We start from the raw sequence: 25,000 nt of genomic DNA on the forward strand, positions 1-25,000 counted from the left end.
CCGCCCTGGATGATGAAATCTGGAACCACGCGGTGGAATACGGTCCCGTTGTAGTAACCTGTCCATCACACACACACACACCACACTCAAGAAAGGCTGAATGTGTGTGTGTGTGTGTGTGTGTGTGTGTTTCAGTGTTCTGTGTCTGTGTTTGTATATCTGTGTATTAATGTGTTTTGTTTCAATGTTCTGTGTCTGTGTGTGTCTGTGTGTTTATATGTTCTGTGTCTGTTTCAGTGTTCTGAGTCTGTGGTGTGTGTGTGTGTGTGTGTGTGTTACACTGTTCTGTGTCTGTGTGTGTGCATGTGTGTGTCTGTGTGTTTATTTGTTTTGTGTCTGTTTCAGTGTTCTGAGTCTGTGGTGTGTGTGTGTGTGTGTGTGTGTTACCTTCCATACAGAGCTGTATGAAGTTCCTGCAGGCTTTAGGCGCTTCTTTAGACCACAATTCTACATCTATATCTCCTGCTGAGGTCTTTAATAAAACCTGAGACAAATAGCATTTTTATTTATTTATTTAGACTCATTACTGAATCTCATCACACGTCTACATGCATTTTAATTAAATTTATTCCCTTTATATATCAATAATAATCCGTATGTACATTATTATAAACCTGAAATTGATTATATTTATATCTGATTTCTTTATATGTGTATATTTATAAATCTGTATCACTGGTTCCTCACCTTGCCGCTCGTTGGTGGCTCTTGAATATAAATATTACTCATTTTGAAGGTTTATTATCTGTTAAATAAATTGAAATAAACACACTGATAAACAGCGACGAGGAAAAAACATACAAACACAAAATACAGCAAAGTGCGCCGCGTTTGTTTCTATCACCGGTCTAATCCTAAATAACATTACAGTCACTAGATCAAGTGCACTGCGTGTGTTCTAAACTATAGCTTTCTACGCGCTATGTAGTGCACTCCGTGTAAAAAAAGACGCTATTCAGGACTTATTTGTCACAGAATTATTCTTCCCTACAGAAACATGCGGAACAATAGCGGGAATGGTGACGGACATCTAGCAGATCAAAACGGTTTGTAGTATATAAATAAAAAATAAATGCAGTGAGCGTTATTACCAAATAACTAGAGAACGATACACAGAAACAATACACAAGTAAATCTTTTTCTTTAGAGGCACTGTTTAACCGTGCTAATATTTCCTAACGGATTTATTTAAGCGGCGGACTGAATTCAATACCGGAAGTTGTGTTGTTTAGGAATATTCGAGTAATTTCGGGTTAATGGCTCTTCCAGGTATAACTTTTATAAGATATATTTCTGTGTAGATCATTACAGCAAATGTTTTTTTTTATTGTATTTGAAATGAATAATATGAATGATATGATCGGGTGTAGTTTTATTCAGACTATAAACAGCGATTTCAGTGTTAATGCTGTTTTCAGAACAAACTCCAAACACATCTGCTGTTTATCTGAATATTTTGTAAATATTGTAATTAAGTGTTTGAGTATTGATGATTGAGATTAACAGCATGTAAATATCGATAAACTGAAGGAAGTAAATAAATCAGGATGTGTTTCATCAGCACGCCTCTTAGTGCTCACGTGCTGTGTGTTATAAGCTGTAATAGGCTGTAATAAGGTGTTCTACTGTGTTATAATGTGCCATGTGGAAATAAGAAGTGTTGCTGATGTTCCTGCAGGTGTGAATAAAGACAACATCCGCGCCGGGTGTAAAAGATGCGGTTATCGTGAGTATTGATGGACTTTGGGTTTGAATGTACTACACTGAGAGGTGAATGATTCAGTTTGTGTTTATTTCCTTTGTGTTCCTCCTCAGCCGGTCACCTGACATTCGAGTGTCGGAACTTTGTGCGTGTGGACCCCAGGAAGGACATCGTGCTGGACGTGAGCAGCACCAGCAGTGAGGAGAGCGAGGAGGAGGTGCAGCAGGAAGTTCACAAGGAGAAGATCTTTGGGAGCAGCAGCTCAAAAGGTGGAGAACAGAACAGTGAGCACCTGTGTGTTCCACCAGAGAGTAAAATCAGCACCCAAACCTTACAGCGATCTGAGTTCACTGCTGTGATCGTGCCGTCACACTGAACCGTAACTCGAGCAGCTCAACTGATGGATACGGCATCCGTCAACATCACATCACATTATCGATTTTATCAATTACTCGTTGCAGCTTTAATCACTGTGTGTGTGTGTGTGTGTGTGTGTGTGTGTGTGTGTGTGTGTGTGTTTGTGCATCTGCAGATTCCAGAAAAGAGAAACATAAAAAGAAGAGCAAAGAGCGATCTCACCGAAAGGCAAAGAAAAGGTATGCGCGCACACACACACACACACACACTATACAAGTGTAATTATTACACACACACACACACACACACACACACACACTATACAAGTGTAATTATTACACACACACACACACTATACAAGTGTAATTATTACACACACACACACACACTCTACAAGTGTAATTATTACACACACACACACACACTACAAGTGTAATTATTACACACACACACACACACTACAAGTGTAATTATTACACACACACACATACACACTATACAAGTGTAATTACACACATGAAATTTAATATCAATAATAACTTTATAATTGATTTTTTTATTTCAGGTCTCATTCAACCAGTGATGATGATGATGATGAAGAAGTGAACAGGAAGAAAAAGAAGAAAAGCCACAAGAAAAAAGGCAAAAAGGAGAAGCGAGAGAAAGAGAAGCGGGGCGTGAAGAAGCGTAAGAAGAAGCACACACAGGCCTCTTCATCTTCATCCTCTTCATCCTCTTCCTCCTCCAACAGCTCGAGCAACTCCTCAGATACAGACTGAAGCTCTTTCTGTTCCTCATCTTCATCCAATACTTCATCCTGCAGAACAAATCCACTGCCACAAAACGCCTTTGTCATTTAAACAGCCACCCGTGAGCGTGAGTGCAAAAGTTTGTGCACCTCCTGGAGTAAAGGAAGATGAATAACTGCTGGAGTGGGTTTTTGGGGGGTTACAAACTTTTGCACTTTTTCAGTAATAAATTATTTTCATTCCTTTTCTTCTGTGAGCAGAAACGTCTTTATTCGTCTCTGTATTTTTCAGACTGTTGTTAGATTTTGTACTGAAATAAAATGAGTGAGTTCACAGTGCTGTTCGTGTCTAAACCAATCAATCAAACTCAAACTGATAATAAATTTAATTTCAAAATAAAACATTTAATCAATAATTATTCATTAGAATTAAAATATTTACATTTAATACAGAAATAAATATATTCAATAACACAATTAATACAATTATTCATGTGATTCATTTATTTTATTGAGTCAGAGGGATTTTACTGTGACCTTCCACACACACACACACACACACACACACTCTCTAAGACACACACATTCACACACTCACTTTCTCTAACTAACACACACACTCTCTCTCAGACACACACACACTCTAACACACACACTCTAACACACACACACACACTCTCTCTCAGACACACACACTAACACACACACTCTCTCAGACACACACACACACTCTCTAACACACACACACACTCTCATGTTTAATGATGTATGAGGTCATTAAGCAGAAGCGTGTTGATGTGGTCATGCTGCAGGAGACCCACAGTGACGGCAGTAACGCTGCTGACTGGGTGAAGGAGTCTGGCTGGTTGGTGATTTTAAGTCACAACACGTCACTTAGTGCTGCTGCCCTGCTTTTTACTCACAATTTTATTCCTGTTTCTTTCACTGCTGAAGTTTTAAACAGGAGGCTTTTAAAAGTGAAGGTTTTGATGAGAATGAGGTTTTAGTGTGTATCTGTGTGGACGTCACCAGTGCAGTGGAGAGAATGAAGTTTTTACACAAACTCAATAATGTGATTTTAAACTGCAGAGTTTTTAGTTTTGGGGGTGATTTTAATTGTACAGCAGAAAATACAGACAGAAATCATGCAGAACCTCATGTAGCTTCCTGTAAGCATCTGTGGGTGATGGTGGAGACTCACGATCTCTGTGACATCTGGAGAAATTTAAATAAAAACCAAAGACAGTACACGTGAGATCACTGCATAGACAACACGCTCTCCCTGGAGAGATTAGAGCGATTTTATTGTTTTAAGCATCAGCTGACTTTTTTTTAAGTGTCTTATGTTTCAGTAGGCATCTCAGACCACTGCATGGTCCAGTGTACATCAGTATAAAGAACTGAAAACCTAAGAGCAGCTACTGGTGTTTTCATACTGCACTTTCAGAAGATGCTCATGTAGGGATTGTGTAATGTGCTCTCCCTGCCTTTAGGTGGAGCTGTGTGTTGTTTAATAGCATGTAGATGAATTTATTTTTCTGTGTTCATGTGGTGCAGCATCTTTTATGTCATGTGGTGTTTGAGGGTAAATTGTGTATTTTACTGTTTTATACTTTTTATTTTGGATAAAACCAACATTTGTTTGTTTTTTTCTGGGTTCCAGTGAATTTGTCAGCCATGACTTGTTATGAATCTGTAGCCACGCCCACATTAGTTGTAATTTGTTATATGTATACAGTAAATAGGAGGTGAGTTCTGTTTCCTTGGTGAAAAGGCCGTGGCACTGCTGCTTCTACTGTAAGTGCTGCTGAGTTGGAAAAAGTGCTGCTGCTTGTCGGCTGTTCTCCTCGTTCATCCCTCACACAAACACAACACCGAGACATGTGAGGAGCACATTGATGAAGAAGGTTACACTCATTTTAGAGAATCTTTTATTTATTCATGGAATTGTTTTAAACTGGAGAAGCAGCTTTTAACTCCCTACAGCAGCGGTGGGATTTAATTAAAGCACAAATAAAACCATTTCTGTAAACAGTACACTCTTAATGTCACAAGAGACTTTGGCAGATCTCTGAAAGCTCTGGAGATATAGATTTTGGAACTCCAGCATTTGGAGGCCACAGGAAATCAAGGGCATACTGAAGCCCTCAAAAATAAAAAAAAAAGCCAAAATGAACGACCTGCTGGACACTGCAGTACAGGGGGCGCTGTTCCACTCACGCTTTAGAAGCGTCACTGAGATGGATGCTCCTTCTAAGTTCTTCTTCAGTTTAGAACAAAAGAATGGACAGAAACGTTTCATGCATGCTGTGGGAGCAGAATCGGGATCTTGTATCAGAGCCTTCTGAAATTCACCAGCAGACAGTCAGCTTCTACTCGAAGCTGTATAGCAGTGAGAGATCAGGTAGTGGAGGAAAGCTTCCTCAAGGACCTGCTAAAGCTCTCAGAGTCAGTGGCCAGCGAGATGGACAGAGAGCTGATTTTACACTGCATCATCTCTGTGAACTCTTTCATTTTAAACCCTGATGTTCTACAGGACTCCGTTCTGTTCACAGAGAGAAACTGGTTTTTACACTTTTACTCACGGCTCCAGGTTCAGTCCCTGTTTGTGCTTTTAAAACGTATTTTAATGTGATTTTTACTCTTCAGTGTTTTATTCTTGGTTTTAAGTACGTCAGTACGTCAGTACAACTGTGACTCAGTCAGAATCTTCTCCAGACAAAACAATGCAGGATTCTGCTAGATGTTAATGTGTATGAGAGTGTGGGGGAGCTGAAGATGTTTGAGGATGTGTGGTGTCGTAGAGAAGCTCTGTGTTCTGTAGTAGAAAAGAAGTGCACTTTACACCAAAACTGGACTAAGGATCACACACACACACACACACACACACACACACACACACACACACACACACACACCTTCTGATTCACTGGAAATCTTTTCCTCCTTCACCGTCAGCACTTATTTGTTTGTGTTATGCAACATTTCTGTACATTATTCTAAAGTAAATATAGAAACATTGCACACACACACACACACACACACACACACACACACACACACACACACACACATTGTACAGTCAGTATTTGGACCCCAGGAACCTCCTCACCTTCTCACCTACATCACCACCTGACTTTACTAACACACTTGTAGCTGAATGAATCTCCACAAAACCTAGTGGAACATCTTCCCAGAAGAGTGGAGCTCATTATAACAGCACATGAAAATTAAAGGTGAAATGAAATGGGTTCAGAAAGGGACCAAACTAAAAATAAATCTTTAATTAAACAACTAATTTATCAGTCCTTATTACTGTTTTATTATATTTAACACACACACACACACACACACACACACACACACACACACACACACACGTTCAAACGTGCTCAAACATACACGTAACATCAGAAGTTATCAGAGCTGTAGGTTGGAGATTGTTACCATGGTTACAGAGGTGTGTATTAAGTGTATGTACTCAGTGGAGGGGAAGGTGTGTCATGGACTCCTGATCCTATAGCTGTAGGTGTGTGTGTGTGTGTGTGTGTGTGTGTGTGTGTGTGTGTGTGTGTGTGTGTGTGTGTGTGTGTGTCTGTAAACATGAATGAGAAAGTGATTGAATGTATTTGAGATATAATGATGTGAAGGATGCTGGTTTATAAGAAGAACCCAAGAGGAACCCTGTTCCATCTGAACCCAGAAGCTGTCAGTGCTCCTCATATATATGAGGCTAAGAACCCTGAAGTGTCTGATCAGTCTTTGGGTTATTGCTGATTACTGTGTGTGTACAGTGTTTGTGTGTACAGTGTGTGTACAGTGTTTGTGTGTACAGTGTGTGTACAGTGTTTGTGTGTACAGTGTGTGTACAGTGTGTGTACAGTGTTTGTGTGTACAGTGTGTGTACAGTGTTTGTGTGTACAGTGTGTGTACAGTGTTGTGTGTACAGTGTGTGTACAGTGTTTGTGTGTACAGTGTGTGTACAGTGTGTGTACAGTGTTTGTGTGTACAGTGTTTGTGTGTGTACAGTGTTTGTGTGTACAGTGTGTGTACAGTGTTTGTGTGTACAGTGTGTGTGTGTGTACAGTGTACAGTGTGTGTGTGTGTGTGTGTGTGTGTACAGTGTGTGTACAGTGTTTGTGTGTACAGTGTGTGTGTGCAGTGTGTGTTGAGTGTGTGTACAGTGTGTGTACAGTGTGTGTGTACAGTTTGTGTACAGTGTGTGTGTACAGTGTGTGTACAGTGTGTGTGTGCAGTATGTGTGTACAGTGTGTGTACAGTGTGTACAGTGTTTGTGTACAGTGTGTGTGTACAGTATGTGTGTACAGTGTGTGTGTGTGTGTGTGTGTGTGTGTGTGTGTGTGTGTGTGTGTACAGTGTGTGCAGTGTGTGTACAGTGTGCGTGTACAGTGTGTGTACAGTGTGTGTGTGTACAGTGTGTACAGTGTGTGTACAGTGTGTGTGCAGTATGTGTACAGTGTTTGTGTGTACAGTGTGTGTACAGTGTTTGTGTGTACAGTGTGTGTGTACAGTATGTGTGTGCAGTGTGTGTGTGTGTGTGTGTGTGTGTGTGTGTACAGTGTGCAGTGTGTGCAGTGTGTGTGTGTGTACAGTGTGCGTGTACAGTGTGTGTACAGACTCTATATGATTGCTCATTATTTATTTCTATAAATCAAGAACTTATCAGGAGTTTAGCATTTAGCTCTGGGTTCTTCATGGGTTCTTTAAGGGTTCTTCTGCATAATTAATGAGATGTTCAGTGAAATGAAATTAAAAGAATGTAATTTGAACAAAGTTTCAGAAATTTTTTTTATTTAATTTTATTCTTTTTTTTTATGATTATGATGAAGGGGTTCCACATTTAGTTCACTGGGACATAGAGGCTCTTCAGGGGTTCTTTAAGGAAGGAAATGAATATTGTTCGGTTCTAAGAGAATAAATACGGTAAAGATGTAGATGTTGAACATATGTTCCGCACCTGAAAGCAAACAGCTTTATCTTATCACACAAGTCATTAGAACCAATCGCTTCTATAACCTACATAAATTCCACGAAGAAAAGGCATGTTGCTCAATGTTCACGAGTTTCCCAGTAACACCATGATGTTCCTGAGACCTACTGGAGCCTTACATTCACTGACCACTTTATTAGGAACACCCAGACATCTGTCTATTCCTGTGAGTGATCAGAGAACAATCAGACAGATGTGAGCAGAAAAGCCCTAACCCTAGATCTCAGAGCCCTCAACACATCAGTTTTTCTCCAGGAGCACAAATCCAAGGCTACAGTTCCACACAGAACCATGAGTTCCTGGAAGCTAAGAACCCATTAATGATTCAGTGTTCTCCTAAAAAAACTTGTATATCAAGTGAGTGTTAAAATCGTTCTGCTCGAGGATTATACACTCTTAAAGGTTCTTTAAAGAACCCTGCAAAAAAGTGATTGCTTTTAGACTTTTAGAGTAGAACTTCCAAGTCAAGTTTATTTCTATTGCGTTTTTCACAACACACATCGTCTCAAAGCAGCTTTACAGAATTTAACAGTGAAGGTGAATGGTGTGTGTTTATCCCTGATGAGCAGCATGGAGACTGTGGTGAAGGAAAAACTCCCTTAGATGTTATGAGGAAGAAACCTTAAGAGGAGCCAGACTCAGCTACACACAGAACACAGAGTTACACACACAAAACATAGTTACACACAGAACACAGAGTTACACACACAACACAGAGTTAAGGACTAAAGTAAGTGTCTAAAGTAAAGTGTATCATGTGCATCTGAGTGCAAACAGTGCAGACAAAAGACAGTGTGGGACAAAAACACACAATAGTGCCAGCAGTAAAACTACTGTATCTGTTCTACAGTCCATTATACAATAAAGAACTGAAAAAGTGTTCTGTACGGGTTCTTTATGTTTTTATAAGGTTCTTTACAGGTTATTTAATGGTCCTTTATGGGTTCTTTTTATTGTTTCAACAGTTGATAGAACTGAATTTAATTACTGAATTCCTGTGTAATAATGATGATTACAGTGTAATTATAAAGTTTAATTATGAGTAATAGTGTTTATAATAAAGTTTAATAATGAGTAATAGTGTTTATAATAAAGTTTAATTATGAGTAATAGTGTTTATAATAAAGTTTAATTATGAGTAATAGTGTTTATAATAAAGTTTAATTATGAGTAATAGTGTTTATAATAAAGTTTAATTATGAGTAATAGTGTTTATAATAAAGTTTAATTATGAGTAATAGTGTTTATAATAAAGTTTAATAATGAGTAATAGTGTTTATAATAAAGTTTAATAATGAGTAATAGTGTTTATAATAAAGTTTAATTATGAGTAATAGTGTTTATAATAAAGTTTAATTATGAGTAATAGTGTTTATAATAAAGTTTAATTATGAGTAATAGTGTTTATAATAAAGTTTAATTATGAGTAATAGTGTTTATAATAAAGTTTAATTATGAGTAATAGTGTTTATAATAAAGTTTAATTATGAGTAATAGTGTTTATAATAAAGTTTAATTATGAGTAATAGTGTTTATAATAAAGTTTAATTATGAGTAATAGTGTTTATAATAAAGTTTAATTATGAGTAATAGTGTTTATAATAAAGTTTAATTATGAGTAATAGTGTTTATAATAAAGTTTAATTATGAGTAATAGTGTTTATAATAAAGTTTAATTATGAGTAATAGTGTTTATAATAAAGTTTAATTATGAGTAATAGTGTTTATAATAAAGTTTAATTATGAGTAATAGTGTTTATAATAAAGTTTAATAATGAGCAGTAATGAGTGAATAGTGGGCGTGTCCCAGCAGGTGTAAAGGGGATGATGGATTGGAAGGCAGGTGATTAGGAAACACCGATACGGTCATAAACACTGCTGTGTTTGCTTTAGGTTACACATCTACACCCTCTCTGACACGCTGTGTAATCTGGTGGACTCTTGGAGTTTGTTTTAGTTGTAAAAAAGAAAACGAGTGTAATGAAGCTATAAAAGACGTGTGACCTCTAAAAACGTGAATTTCAGCATCACTGCTCGCTCAGGTGTGTCCTACCCCAGGTAATGATTCTGATTCACTCTTTACATCCTGCACCAATTCCCAATTATATACAAGAAAAATAAATATAACTTTAGTCTTTATAATGTTAATGTTTTTATGTGATTGCGATTAAATGTAATTTATTTAACAGAATATTAATTAATTTTAAGCAATAAAGAAAATGATCATAAATGTTTGATCATGATGAATTTATGTAGAAATGTATAAACATTTATCTTTTTTTTTTAATTTGTTAAAAACACATTTATTCAGGCGTGTGTGTGGATACACAGAATTATTCTACAATATGTATAACATACAAATATGAATAAATACTATGTAGAAATTAAGCATATTTTTATTCTCATTACTGTAAATGTGTTGAATAATTTTTAAGCTGAAATGATTTATTTTAATCCACTTATTTATTATAGTTTTATTTATTAGCTGTGTATTTTATTTCCTATTTTTATTTGTTAGATTTCTAATTACAAAGTTATTTAATAATCTCTCTATTAATTTTACACACGCACGCACACACACACAATTATTTTCTTGCAATTTATGAAATGTGTGTGTGTGTGTGTGTGTGTGTGTGTGTGTGTGTGTGTGTATCAGACATTAGAGAATGGAGGTGACGTCTCAGCCCAAAGCCTTCGCTCCATCTGAATTCCAGACTGGACTGTTTGAGTGCTGTGACGACTGTGGAATATGTACAAACATTTATTCCACTTACAGCAATTTGTGTCTAAAATATGATTATAAATAATTATACTGTAAATTATTATAAATTATTGTATTGAAAATTATTATAATTGTGAATTATATTATTATTGATTTACTTTTTATGCGCCACTGTGTAAATAATGACCCAATCACATCACATCACATCACATTTATATTTATATATTTGATGTCATAATTTTATTAAAATCATTTAGATTAAATTTCTGATCTGATTTCTGGCTGAAACACGTGAATCTGCACGTCTTCACTTAGTTAACCAGGAAGCGCAATTTTATAAATTAAATAAAACTAATTTTTCTGTTTAGTTTAACAAACTATAACGATTAAAATAAAAATTGAAGTTAAAGCAAAAATCTGCTTTCCACTAAACACATTTTATTAATAATCATAATAACTAATATTTTTATGCTTCTAATGTTATTACATAAATTGACTTTTTTTGATAGTTAATAGTTTTGTATAATTTTACATTAATATTATTGATTAAACTGGCATCAGATTGTGTGTGTGTGTGTTTATGTGTGTGTGTGTGTGTGTGTGTGTGTGTGTGATTGTGTATTTGCGTGTGTGTGTGTGTGTTTTTACTCGCTTCCTGTTTATAAACACTGTGTTATTTTTTAAATGCTACAGAATAAATAATTAATCTTTGGCTACCAAATGCTAAATTTTTTTTCTTTACAGTTATATAATTATTACTTACATATAATAATAATTAAAATGTATATTTCACTGAAGTATTTAAATGTGTGTGTGTGTGTGTGTGTGTGTGTGTGTGGCAGGTATATGTGGATATTTCTGTCTCTCCTGTCTGGGATGTTCCATTGCTAAAGATATGGGGGAGTGCTGTTTATGTGGACTGGGAATGCCCATGCGCAGTGTGTACAGAACCAAATACAACATTAAGGTCAGTCACAAGGTCACACAGAACCACCACCATAAACCTGACCTTCAGGAAAGGAAACACTCTGTTATAGTGTTCTACACAGAACCAGATTATGATTGGCTGGAAGTTCAGGTGTGAATAGTGGACTGTGATTGGCTGGAAGTTCAGGTGTGAATAGTGGATTGTGATTGGTGGAAGTTCAGGTGTGAATAGTGGATTGTGATTGGCTGGAAGTTCAGGTGTGAATAGTGGATTGTGATTGGTGGAGGTTCAGGTGTGAATAGTGGATTATGATTGGCTGGAAGTTCGGGTGTGAATAGTGGACTGTGATTGGCTGGAAGTTCAGGTGTGAATAGTGGACTGTGATTGGCTGGAAGTTCAGGTGTGAATAGTGGATTGTGATTGGCTGGAAGTTCAGGTGTGAATAGTGGATTGTGATTGGCTGGAGGTTCAGGTGTGAATAGTGGATTGTGATTGGCTGGAAGTTCAGGTGTGAATAGTGGATTGTGATTGGCTGGAAGTTCAGGTGTGAATAGTGGACTGTGATTGGCTGGAAGTTCAGGTGTGAATAGTGGATTGTGATTGGCTGGAAGTTCAGGTGTGAATAGTGGATTGTGATTGGCTGGAAGTTCAGGTGTGAATAGTGGATTGTGATTGGCTGGAAGTTCAGGTGTGAATAGTGGATTGTGATTGGCTGGAAGTTCAGGTGTGAATAGTGGATTGTGATTGGCTGGAAGTTCAGGTGTGAATAGTGGATTGTGATTGGCTGGAAGTTCAGGTGTGAATAGTGGATTGTGATTGGCTGGAAGTTCAGGTGTGAATAGTGGATTGTGATTGGCTGGAAGTTCAGGTGTGAATAGTGGATTGTGATTGGCTGGAAGTTCAGGTGTGAATAGTGGACTGTGATTGGCTGGAAGTTCAGGTGTGAATAGTGGATTGTGATTGGCTGGAGGTTCAGGTGTGAATAGTGGATTGTGATTGGCTGGAAGTTCAGGTGTGAATAGTGGATTGTGATTGGCTGGAAGTTCAGGTGTGAATAGTGGATTGTGATTGGCTGGAAGTTCAGGTGTGAATAGTGGATTGTGATTGGCTGGAAGTTCAGGTGTGAATAGTGGATTGTGATTGGCTGGAAGTTCAGGTGTGAATAGTGGATTGTGATTGGCTGGAAGTTCAGGTGTGAATAGTGGACTGTGATTGGCTGGAAGTTCAGGTGAATAGTGGACTGTGATTGGCTGGAAGTTCAGGTGTGAATAGTGGATTGTGATTGGCTGGAAGTTCAGGTGTGAATAGTGGATTGTGATTGGCTGGAGGTTCAGGTGTGAATAGTGGATTGTGATTGGCTGGAAGTTCAGGTGTGAATAGTGGATGTGATTGGCTGGAAGTTCAGGTGTGAATAGTGGACTGTGATTGGCTGGAAGTTCAGGTGTGAATAGTGGATTGTGATTGGCTGGAAGTTCAGGTGTGAATAGTGGATTGTGATTGGCTGGAAGTTCAGGTGTGAATAGTGGATTGTGATTGGCTGGAAGTTCAGGTGTGAATAGTGGATTGTGATTGGCTGGAAGTTCAGGTGTGAATAGTGGATTGTGATTGGCTGGAAGTTCAGGTGTGAATAGTGGATTGTGATTGGCTGGAAGTTCAGGTGTGAATAGTGGATTGTGATTGGCTGGAAGTTCAGGTGTGAATAGTGGATTGTGATTGGCTGGAAGTTCAGGTGTGAATAGTGGATTGTGATTGGCTGGAAGTTCAGGTGTGAATAGTGGACTGTGATTGGCTGGAAGTTCAGGTGTGAATAGTGGATTGTGATTGGTGGAGGTTCAGGTGTGAATAATGGATTGTGATTGGCTGGAAGTTCAGGTGTGAATAGTGGATTGTGATTGGCTGGAAGTTCAGGTGTGAATAGTGGATTGTGATTGGCTGGAAGTTCAGGTGTGAATAGTGGATTGTGATTGGCTGGAAGTTCAGGTGTGAATAGTGGATTGTGATTGGCTGGAGGTTCAGGCTTGAATAGTGGACTGTGATTGGCTGGAAGTTCAGGCGTGAACAGTGGATTGTGATTGGCTGGAAGTTCAGGTGTGAATAGTGGACTGTGATTGGCTGGAAGTTCAGGCGTGAATAGTGGATTGTTCAGAGTTAAACCACTGCTTATAAACACCTGTAACCATAGTAACATCTAGTTGCAGTTCCATCCAGAGTGAGACGGTGATTGTACACATTTCCTAATGATCTCACTGATCTCCATGGAGGATTCCTGCGTGTGGTGGAACTTCTATGGTGAATACAGGGATTTTCATCAATGGCACAAAATGAATTTGGAAAAGTGGAGGGAAAAAAAACCCTTTAAATTAAAAACAGAACAAAAAACAGCACCAGGAGTTCATGCGATGGCACTATTTTATGTGTGTGTGAGAGAGATTTGGAGCAGCAGAATTATAGATGTAACGAGATTTTCCAGCATTTAACTTATCCAATTCCAGGAAGTGACGTAGTAAAATGTAATCCACAGCTAAGTGTGAGGCCTTAAGCCATTATAATGCTCTCCACATTACCTTGGGACCTTCATCACCTCCACATCACCCTGTAACACCTCACACCTACACCTGAATCATCACTAATACATCATTATTCATGAGATAAAGGTGAACATTCTGTTTGTGTTCTGGTTTTAGGGTTCGATGTGTAAAGATTGTATGATCAGTAACTGCTGCTTACCCTGTGCTACCTGCCAGCTGAAGAGAGACATCAACATGAGGAAGCAGCAAGGAATCTTCTGAGCTCAGGAGGTGAGCTGAGAAACACACATACAAAATATCTACAATATCTAATATAAAAAATACTGAATATACACACACACACACACACACACACACACACACACACACACACACACACACACACACACACACACACACATTACAGTTAGCTGATTTTTTTTTTTATCTTTTTTTTCCAGAATCCCTTCATCCCTGAAGATCAAACTGAGCGGAGATGTTCCTCGTATTGTGTTCTTTATAAACAGAACTGTGTTTAAAGTGTGAATGTGTGAAAGCTTTAAAGAACAATTATAATGAATTTTACATCTACAATGTTTTTGTGTGTTTCTTAAAATACTGCAGTTGTTGATGTACACATTTACACCACTGTGCTGATGAATGGATTCTGATTGGTCAGAAGGTGTTGATTAGCTGTTTATAACAGCAGCTCTGACAGAAGAGCAGGTCTTTTATTAATGCTCTCGTTCTTGTACTCTATCGTTTCCATAGCAACATGAATCAGATTAATTTTTTACTGTGATCAAGGACACTACATTTATGGAAGGAGTCTCCAGTGTCAGTGCTCGTGAAGCTGTAAACAAGTCTCCAGGACAGAGGAGGATTTTTAGAGCGGCGTGATGTTCTTTCTGTCTTATAAACGTCTAAAGATGTGTTTTAGCCCCTTCTTGAAGGCCAGGCCTGCTCGATAAACTGCTTATTCTACTATTCAGTTCAATTTAAACCTGTAGAAAAAGTAAGTTCAATAAAAAAAGAAAAACTAAACAATGCTATTGATGCTACAGACACGATACTGAGCTTCATTATCAGATCAGATTGGATCATTAAAATGATAATTCTTGTCCTATAGATGATTTTGAAACTAGAACTTGGTATAAATGTTATGGTTCCTCTTGCAGAGCTCAAACAGGGTTCTCTACAGATCTGCTGTTTGAGCTGATAAAGTAGGTACAGAAATGATGATCTGCCCAAAAACATCATGCAGCAGCATTATTTAGGACCAGACCAACCAGAACGAGGCTTGTAGATTTACACAAAGGTTTATTCAGACTTCAGGTGATCTTCACATGCTTTGTCCATGTTAACACAACATGAGCCTTGAAACTCCAAAATGTTCACGATGAACACACTTGTCACAGACGTGGTGAGAATCCCACCGCTCAGGAGAGGAATAACCGAGACGACTCGCTGACTGTTCTATTTTATAAAGCGTCCTTTAAAAGTGCCTCTGTAAAGCGTGACCTGGCGGTGGCGTGATGTTCCAGGGGTGTCTCAGGTTACTGGGACATCTGGGCCTCCATGGCCTGTGCCGTCCACTCCGGTGCTGCCTGGCTGATCTTCTCTAGCAGGTTGTTCACCTGGAAGCAGAGCGACTGGATCTGTTTGTCCCAGGTGGGCAGCGGCTCTCGAGCTGACCAGGAGAAAAACACAGTTCTTGGTCTCCTGAAGATTCAGAGATACTGAGTGCAGAGGAGCAGGTTAAAGAAGATCAGACTTACTCTCAAAGTGGACGATGCCATCTATCTGGTCGATAAAGCCATTCATGCGACCCTCTGTGATCATCTGGGAAGCGATTTTCTCCGCCTGGGTACAGAGTTTCATGAGCAGAGTTTTACTTTACACTGTTTAAAAAAACATGTTTAAAGTCCAGGATTCCAGAGACAAACTTATAAAGAACATCATTTTATATCACCACATTATCTGTGTTAAGCTGCTTTGAGACAATGTTTATTGTTAAAAGCTCAATACAAATAAAAATGAATTGCATTTATTTAAATTTTACTCAAAAAACAGCTTTTAAAAACAGGGTTTCTACACATTTTTCATAGTTTTTAAATATGAAGTATGTAGACTTAAGTGTAGACTTCCCCATATTTAACATCTGAAATTATTTTTAATTCCAACTATAACGTGTGTTACATTACAATATCTGATGTATGTCAGAGCAGAATCTCTGATTTTTTCCCATGTGTTTAGTCTCCTGTAGGGGGCGCTGTACTGTCATGGCAACTGCTGTCTCACAACGTAACAACCAATCACAGATGTGCAGATCCAGTCTAGTGCTGAACTTTTGGCAGCGCTGAGAGTCTGCTCCTAACTCCACAAAAAAAAACCCTTTTGGCCGTGTCCACACCGATACTAACAATGTAAGTTGTTGCCACGCTGTTTCAAAGAGCCAGATTGTAAATAAACGGCAGGCGGAAATAACGCGGGTGGAATTGTCTCACGTTTTGCTCGTGCACGGTACAGGGAGGTGAGCACTTTTCACTTTTGAGGAAAGATTGTAAATGGAGATGGATGCAGAGCATATTTAGGCAATAATGCCTTTTTTTAATGTATTATAATTTAGACGTTTCTTATATAATATATAGTTACAAATTCTTAATTTTATATTTTAGAAAACCGAATAAGGCAACAGTGTGGAAACACAAATACTTTTGAATACTCAGTATCTTATTCTAATCCAGACCTGGACATCACTCATCGCATTCTATACTCTTTTATACAAAATACGTAGGAACCCTATAAAACACAAACACTAAAACCTGTATTGGTTTGGATGAGACTTTTAAGCTGAAAGAGCTCGTTATTTTGGGGCTGCGAGACTCCTTATGGATAATCTGTAACACTGTTTAAGGGCTAAATGATCGCATGGCGCAGGCTGCAGATTTCTTTTTTAGATTAATGCATACATATTCTTTCAAAATGAAAAACCAAGATAACTGAAATGAAACACTTAAACATTATTGGCTGTAATCAATGATCGACGTCCAACAGGAGCTTATTGCAGTTGGCAGAGAGCACAAAGCTTAATCTTATCAGGCATTCATTTCTCTTTATCCAATCTAAATAAACATTCAGTCGTACCTTTGCAGGTGGAATCTCCAGAAGGGCACCCAGCTCCTCGAACGTGATGTTGTTGTATAGTTTGCTAGCAGAGAGCAGGTTGTGTTCAATAACAGCTCGATCCAGAATACTCGAACCTGTGAGAAGATACAAATCACTAAAGTCACAATAAACACACCATATTCCACACTCATGCTTATATACACACACACACAAAACGTTTTCCAGGTCACATAACTCCTCAGTCTGCATGCAGCACTTTATGGCACAGTTCTTCTCTCTTCACTCACCATCTGCTGTGGTGGCTTTCTGATGGGGCATTAGCATAGCAGCAAACTCCTGCAGCTGGTTCCCCCGGATGATCCTATCCAAGTACATCTTCTCGAGAATGCCGTACGCTGCCAGCTGCTGACATCGCTCATCCTTAAACAGCGTGGCCAACATCCGAGACCTCTGCTGCCCTGAGAAGCGATCAGAGTCGAGTCAGCCTACAGAGAACCCCAATACGCATGCGAATAAAGTGCTGATGTCTTACCTGCCGAGGCCAGAATCGTGCAGTGCAGAGCGTGCTTTAGAGCCTCCAGGCGCTCGCTCTCGTGCACTATGGATTTGTAAGAAAGCTCGTTATAGCGCTGGGCTGCTTCTATAAACTTCCTCCTGTAGTCCAACACTCTGGCGTAGCACACCTTTAAAATAAAGCATCAAAATATTTACAATGACCAGCACCACATAGAGCAGATTCCTCAATCTGATTCCATCTCATTTTAACGTTTTCTTCTCCAGTTCCTCAAATGTATCTTGTGCTGTTTATCAAAATCACCGTGTTCACCACATACGTTCCACTACCACAAAATAAAACATGTACAGGATGACGTTGCACAAAAGATATTAAAAATAAAGCCACTTTATTTGTTAAACGTAAACATTTACAATGTAAAAAAAGGATATGAATAAATATAAAGCAGGTAAAAAAACGTTTTAATATATTTTAAGAAATCATACATGTAAATGTTTTCAACTGCTGGTGTGAAAAACCACAGAAAAAAGGCTATACTACTCTTTAGGGGGCGCTATACTACTCTTTAGGGGGCGCTATACTAATCTTTAGGGGTGTGTGTGTGTGTGTGTGTGTGCGCATTTGTGTGTTTATAAGGATAAAATAAAGGAGAGATAAGAACCAGGAGTGCACATTAACTACACCTGCTTTAACTCCAGCCTGAAATAACTGTATGGTTTATTAAAAACACACACACACACACACACACACACACACACACACACACACACACACACACACACACACACACACACAGCAGGATCTGTAAGTGTACTTGGTGCACCTTGTAGTGGATCTGCAGCTGCTCGTTGGTGGACTCGTTCTGCAGTAATGAGGCACGGTTGATGTAGGCCTCAGCCTGAACCGGATCATCATCCTCCAGATAAAGCCGAGCGATCTTCAGGTACGTGTCTAACTTGTAGTCAACATTGTACTGTCTAAGAAGAGAGAGAGGTAGAGAGAGAGAAAGAAAAGTATAGTGAGAGAGAAAGAGAGCAGTAGGGAGAAAGGTATAAACGCCAGGATTGTATAATGTGATGGGTCACACCACATTAGGGTCGTAACCTCTGGTTCCTTTATGCTTTTTATTGAAGAAGACTTACTTCTGTCCCGTCTCGAGAGGAATGCCCACTAAAACCTGCGCAGCGTTCCTCCAGTCCTCTTCCTTCTCATATATAGTTGCTAAATGCTGTCTGATTGACGCCACCTGCAGGAGATGATCACTTAATGCATCATTTTTCATTAAATAAACGATCACTGGTTGATATTGTATTAAATGTGCTTGTTCTAATAAGATTCTATTTCAGTTCAGTTGTTCTACTGTAACCAAATAAATGATTTTTAAAAAGGTCTGTCTATCGCTGCTATAACACGAGAGAGAACAGAAAATAACCCATGTGTGGTTCATTCAGTCATTAAAAGCTATTAAAAAGGGAAAAACTCTTTAGGCTGTGAATTCAGTTACTCACACTGATCTTCATGTGAAGAATCTCAAATAGCTTCTTATTCACTACACATGCTCACTACAGAGGGAACCTGGGGAACAACATATACAATAAAACCTCTGAACCTCACCTGCTCTTCAAAGGAGATGACTCGGGGTTGGATCTTCTCGAGGGTGAAGTGGTAGACGGATTTGGCAGTGCTGTCAGGTAGACTTGGAAGGTGTGTGCAGAAATCAGTGAGGAGCTGCCGGGATATGACCAAACTCACGTTCTCATTGACCACTGCACAGAAAAAAGTATGAGAAAAGAAAAAATAATCCTTCTTTCAAGAATCAATAATAAAATGTAGAGCAGTGTGCAAATGTCTGTAATTGTTAAAAAAAAAAAAAAACTGAAATGAAGCAATTCTCGATCATCTGCACACCATGAACAGCCTGAAATTCATCAGGGTAAGAAGTGCGAGAGTCTGTTAAGCGTGTCAGAAAGGGGTGTAAACTATTGAGCTAGTTATGATTGGGAGGGGGGTGTATACTTTTTCACACCACACGTTATCTCTTTTCGACTGTGCTGTGTTTGAGAACTTACTGGCTTCCACAAATGCTTTCAAAGCCTCCAGCTGCTCTGTATCAGTCAACTGAAGAGCTTTCTCCAAGATCTGGCGATACCTGGATTAAAAATAAATAAACAAAAGGAAAAGAAATTAATAAATATGTTTAATTTCACTTCCACGTGCAACGTGTTGGGAAACGTGATCTGATTCTGAACGTGATGTATTCACACAACAGCCAATAGCAGCTTCATGCCACACACACTGCCAAACCCCCTGCACAATCCAAACATGGAGTTTATAACGTGTTTTTAACAGCTGTGGAGGCTCTACAAGGTAACGTGATGCCTAGTGCGTGTTCTTTTCATACGTTATTTGCGTATGTCAGAGTGGAAAATGCCAACAGAGCGCCTCATGGATTCAGAATGAAATGATGACAGCGTCCTTACTGATAGACATGAAGTATAAACACGGAAACGCCATCAGTGTGATGAAAAAGGAAGTTACATGACCACTAAGAAACTACACCTACTTCACGTGTATAAACTAGTGATGGGGAGATCGGATCATTTGAGTGACTTGGTTCTCTGAATCTTGTTCATCAAAATAGACGAATCCATTTTTGAGTCATTTGGTTAATTTTGTTCCTTTAAATCAACATCATAGCATATGTAGGAGTCACGTGACAAAATGATGAACGACTCGGACCAGAGGATTCTTGACATGAACTACTCGATTCTGTTTGTGTATATAAACTATGGAGATTTTGTGATGCTTTGCTCATGCACATCCAGTAGGAAATAAATAAATGACTCTTTGAGTCGACTCATTCACATTAAAGACTTGCTCAAAATGAATGAATAGTTTATAAACAACTCATCACTAATATAAACTCCAGATTAAGGCTGCAACTACTAACTGATCAAATCCATAATGAAATTTGTTGTTGACGGATGCCGTTATTGATCAGTTGGGCTGCTCAAGTTACAGTTTAACGTGACGGCAAGATAACAGCTGCAGACAGTACAGGATCAACAAAGAAGACTGTAACCTACAACTTACTGAAGTTAAGATTGTGTGGGATGGAGGTACCACAGTGAGGGTGGTGAAAAGTAAACACTCTGGTGTGAGGGATGCAGGTGGAACATCAGCACGGTGAGTAAAAACTCTATAATCCTCATCACGTGTAAAAGGTGTAGTATAATGGTGTTAATGGTGTAACTGTGTGTTTGTAACTTCAGGAAAGTCGCACTGGATCTGCTCTGTCGTGACTCGCAAGCATCAGGTCATGTGATCAGTTCACTCGCAACATCATGATGATTCAATTAAACCACTGCAAACAAACACTAAATCTAAACACAGCAAATAACCGCAGCAGTAAACGAACTCACTGTTGTTTTGAGTGAATGTTTATGCTTTTTGTCCACCGATGCATATTGTTTTCTGTTATTAAACGAAGTCTGTTTGCTTGCTGCGTTTCTCCGTTTCATTCTATTTTTATAGCTTTTGTCTACACTGTTTTTAAACGTGATTTACTACGACTTTATTACGTTTAAACGCTTGTTTTCGTGGTTTGTATATTGAATTTATGCATGTATTATTTAATTATTACACAAAACTAAATGAATGATATTCTGGCTGCTTATATATTCACAACTATACAAAATGTCTGTGTATTTTGTAAAACACAAATTGTCAAAACAATGTATTATATTTTAAATAAATATTTAAAGAATGATTGTCAACTTTCCATCTGCAATTATTGTTAGAAACAATACAAATGTTGATTTACACAAATTTCTTCACCTTTCGTACTCAAATGCTGTTTTGTTTTTTTTTTTACAGAAAGAAACTGAATGTTAAAGAAGAAATCCCACATTCACTCCAACACGCAGCAGTGTAAACTCTGCTCAACTTAAACAGAAATGAATAAACAATGCATTTGCAAGTACACTTTTATACATCAATTCCCTGAATTGTGGCTTTATATAGATATAATAAAACATCCAATTAAAAGTTTTTTGATTGATAAATCCGATTCATTGATTATAAAAATAATTGTTAGTTGCAGCCTTTCTCCAGACTTACTGTCACGTGGTGTGTGTGTGTGTGTGTGTGTGTGTGTGTGTGTGTGTGTGATTTGATTGGACAAACACAAGACTAGTGCAGGATGAGTCATGTAAAATATCTCACGGTTTTTAACTCATCAGTACAACTGAATAATAATAATGTGTTGGGTTTGAGCGCCAGATCAGTGCTATAACAACCGCATCCCTACTTCATGTCGCTTCATATAGCTGTTATAACCTACATCATAAAAAAGGATTAGCAAGCTCGTTATCCAGTCAGCACAACATTCACGCTAGCACAACATTCACATTCAACATACATATACATACATTTATTATCACATTTTATAAATTAAATCCGCCTTAAACAGATCTCTGAGCTTCGCCTCAGCTCGTCTTGTCTATATCAGAGAGCTAGCAGCCAAGCTAACCGGCAAACTAGCTAAAGCAGCTAATCAGGCAGCTTAGCCACTTCTCTAGCATTAGCTAGCTAGCGTACATCTTCGTTCTGTTTTGCACCACGACGTCGAATTTAAGCAACATTAGCACAGAATTGTACAGAATAATGAGAGAATAAACAGATTTCTCCTCACGGCACCTACTTTCCCACTAGGTCTTTGTGAGAACCGGTAGAGTTCATGAGCTGCGCGAGCTCCTGCCTCACACCAGACGCCATTTTCCTCCTAATACACACAGCCCACGTTTAGGAAAGCGTCCCAAATGTCTCCTCTAGTCCCTACGTAGTGCACTGCCCACTGCCAACCTAACACCCTACCTACCAAGAAAGTGCGCCTAAGTAGTTATGACGAATCTTTTCGGGATTCGGCCTGTGGTTTTCTGACAACCGTATCAATGTACTGAGACTCTGAGAGGAAAATACATTCAATCAATATATATATATATATATATATATATATATATATATATATATATATATATATATATATATATATATATATATATATGAATATATAAATTACACGAACTGCTTAGTAAATACATCCTTATAATGTCGAGTGTATTTTAGTGTATTTATTCAATAGAGAAGAAGAAACTGATCAATGTGATTAGATTAGTGATAGTGTAGTGATAGTGTATTTTATAGTTGTCACTCAAAAATGCCAAAAAAAACAAACAACAACAACATAAAAACACCCCAACAACATTTATTCTTCTTTACAAAATCCTTTAATGGTTTCCATTACGCGAAACAGAATGGGTTTAATGGTTTAAGGCATTCCTTATTTATTGATAAATACATAAGAAGATAAGAATAAAAGTGAAATAACCTGACAAACTCTACTGACTCAACAATAACTTTATTAAAGTCTACACAATGGGTTCTCACAAAAATAACTCATTAAACTCATAAATACACACAATTTATTCATGAAACGTGTAAGATTTTATTTGATGATGTTTTATTTTGGGAATAATACAGTGTGTATGAAGTGTGTTTTATGGTGTTTGAGAGACACATTCAGGGTCCTTTTGTTTGGAACGGTAACAGCTTTACACACTCTCAGCGTCTGGACACTTCGTTTCTCCAGATATTTCGCTGACATACTTCATCATGTCTCTTATAAAACTAGTTGGAGATTTCTTTCTTTCCTGTGATGCAGTTCATCTCAGAGCAGTTCAGTAGGATTGAGGTGCGGTGACTGGGCAGATCATGATAGATATCACTCCAGACGTCTGTCTGCTGTCTAAATAACACGTACAGAACTCAGACCTGCTCTTCGGCTCATCGTCTTGTTGTACAGTGAAGTCGCTTCCAAAGAGCCACAGTCCAGACGGAACTGCATGGTGCTGAAGTACGGAATGGGAGTCATGATGGTTCAGGATTCCTTCACTTTCCGGAATCTTCTCTCCAAAACAACCCCAAACCATTAAACTTCCACCTCCATGTGTGAGTGTGGGGTTGAGGGAGTCTGATCACATCTTCTCTTCTGTTCTCCGTCTCACACAAGTTCTTCTGTTAGAGACACAAATCTCATGTTTGGACTCCACAGAACTTCCTTCCACTTATTCACTCTCACATTCCTGTGTGGAGTCTGAGTTTGGTGTGTGTACAAAATCCAAGTGTACAGTTTTGTTAAATGGGTCATACTGGAAATGTTTTTTAAATAATAAAGTTATAAATTTATATTTGGAATAAAGACAGTAAAAAAACATAAAATTATAAATGATTTCCTATAAGTTTTGCAGAATAGGTGCTTCGATATTCATATATTTAAGCGAACACGTAAATAAAAAAGTTATGTTTTAATGCAAAACAAATTATGTTTAATTATTTCAGCAAAAATCAGAAGTAAAGTACAGTAAAAAATAAGTGTAGGTGTCAAAATCTCTGCACATTTCAACTGATTATTAATCACCATCAGAATAAACACTATAAATAAACTATTCATCATATTAACAATCAAAATTGTGTATAAATGTCCAAGTAAACAAATGTATCTTATTTCCCTATATATCTAAAATACATTTATATTTTAATATGATTTTTCATCTTACTCTGTTATAGTAGCTTATAGTTGTTATAAATAAATAATAATAATAAATGCTAAAAAAATTCAAGCAAACCTTTTTATATTTTGTGCTCGATTTTAGCAGCTTTTTATGGTTCAAATTTATTTATTCTAAATATTTGTATTTATTTGTCTAACTACTAAATAGTAAAAATAAACAAAATAATATCATATTTATCTACCCCATTTTCATGTGTACCTATATATAGATATATAAAACACACGTACAATAAAAAATAATAATATTTACTATTTTTTTTCTTTTTGTCTTTCAAGTTAAAATTTTTTACTTATTTAATTACTTATAACAATTATATATATTATATATTACAAAAATACAAACTAACCTGATCAGATCATTTAATCTTATTATATATATATATATATATATATATATATATATATATATATATATAAATCTCAATAAAAAAGATAAATAAATAAACAAATAAATAAATAAACAATATATGTGTGTTTATTGATCTTGTTTTTTTTTCTGCTGCTACTCGGTTGAAGGCGTCAGCGGAAGCGGCGCGGTGGGGGGGCGACAAGTTGTTTCCAATTCGCGCTAATTTATATATCAAGTGCCCTTTGAAACCTGCGTCTTTTCCAGTGATGTAGGGCGCCTATGTAGTGAGTGAGGTTGTGTTTAGAGTACAGCCTGCGTGTGTCGTCTCCTCTGAGGGCGGGGCCATATTATGGGCTGTTAGAGGTGAAATGGCGCTCGGCGCGGTATTTTAAACAATCTCAC

General features: G+C 37.8%; 4 protein-coding genes across 6 annotated transcripts in view; 2 read left to right on the forward strand and 2 right to left on the reverse strand.

Annotated features, from left to right (window-relative positions):
* Positions 1–862, reverse strand: part of cwc27 (CWC27 spliceosome associated cyclophilin) — a 32,596-nt gene extending 31,734 nt beyond the window's left edge. Inside the window, exons 1-3 of the mRNA XM_046861361.1 lie at positions 688–862; positions 388–484; positions 1–58 (exon numbers count right to left, since the gene is read on the reverse strand). The exon at positions 1–58 is cut by the window's left edge and continues 55 nt beyond it. Of these exons, the coding sequence (XP_046717317.1) occupies positions 1–58; positions 388–484; positions 688–729 (197 nt within the window). The 5' untranslated portion in view covers positions 730–862. The remainder of the gene's footprint in view (positions 59–387; positions 485–687) is intronic.
* A 70-nt stretch (positions 863–932) lies between these two features.
* On the forward strand, positions 933–3,141 carry srek1ip1 (SREK1-interacting protein 1). Of its 2 annotated transcripts, none has more exons than XM_046861363.1 (5): positions 933–1,046; positions 1,679–1,726; positions 1,816–1,971; positions 2,235–2,298; positions 2,625–3,141. In XM_046861363.1, the coding sequence occupies exons 1-5, from the start codon at positions 998–1,000 to the stop codon at positions 2,836–2,838; spliced, it is 531 nt and encodes a 176-aa protein (XP_046717319.1). In that variant the 5' UTR covers positions 933–997; the 3' UTR covers positions 2,839–3,141. The 2 variants fall into 2 exon arrangements, with proteins under 2 accessions (XP_046717319.1, XP_046717320.1); XM_046861364.1 differs by lacking the exon at positions 933–1,046 and adding an exon at positions 1,119–1,269.
* Positions 3,142–15,278: 12,137 nt separating this feature from the next.
* cops4 (COP9 constitutive photomorphogenic homolog subunit 4 (Arabidopsis)) lies at positions 15,279–22,456 on the reverse strand. Its single transcript, XM_046861362.1, has 10 exons — positions 22,321–22,456; positions 19,688–19,767; positions 19,233–19,384; positions 18,761–18,864; positions 18,442–18,595; positions 17,637–17,787; positions 17,392–17,562; positions 17,123–17,238; positions 15,754–15,838; positions 15,279–15,665 (listed from the first exon to the last, which is right to left on the reverse strand). Exons 1-10 carry the CDS (start codon positions 22,392–22,394, stop codon positions 15,532–15,534), a joined length of 1,221 nt encoding a protein of 406 aa, XP_046717318.1. The 5' UTR covers positions 22,395–22,456; the 3' UTR covers positions 15,279–15,531.
* A 2,305-nt stretch (positions 22,457–24,761) lies between these two features.
* lin54 (lin-54 DREAM MuvB core complex component) overlaps positions 24,762–25,000 on the forward strand; it is a 9,803-nt gene continuing 9,564 nt past the window's right edge. The window contains exon 1 of one of the 2 annotated variants that reach the window (XM_046861808.1): positions 24,762–25,000. This exon is cut by the window's right edge and continues 119 nt beyond it. The gene's annotated coding sequence lies outside the window, so the exon portion shown is untranslated. The other variant, XM_046861807.1, reaches the window with a different exon arrangement.

The sequence above is a fragment of the Silurus meridionalis genome, chromosome 11 (assembly GCF_014805685.1).
Source record: "Silurus meridionalis isolate SWU-2019-XX chromosome 11, ASM1480568v1, whole genome shotgun sequence".
NCBI lineage: Eukaryota > Metazoa > Chordata > Actinopteri > Siluriformes > Siluridae > Silurus > Silurus meridionalis.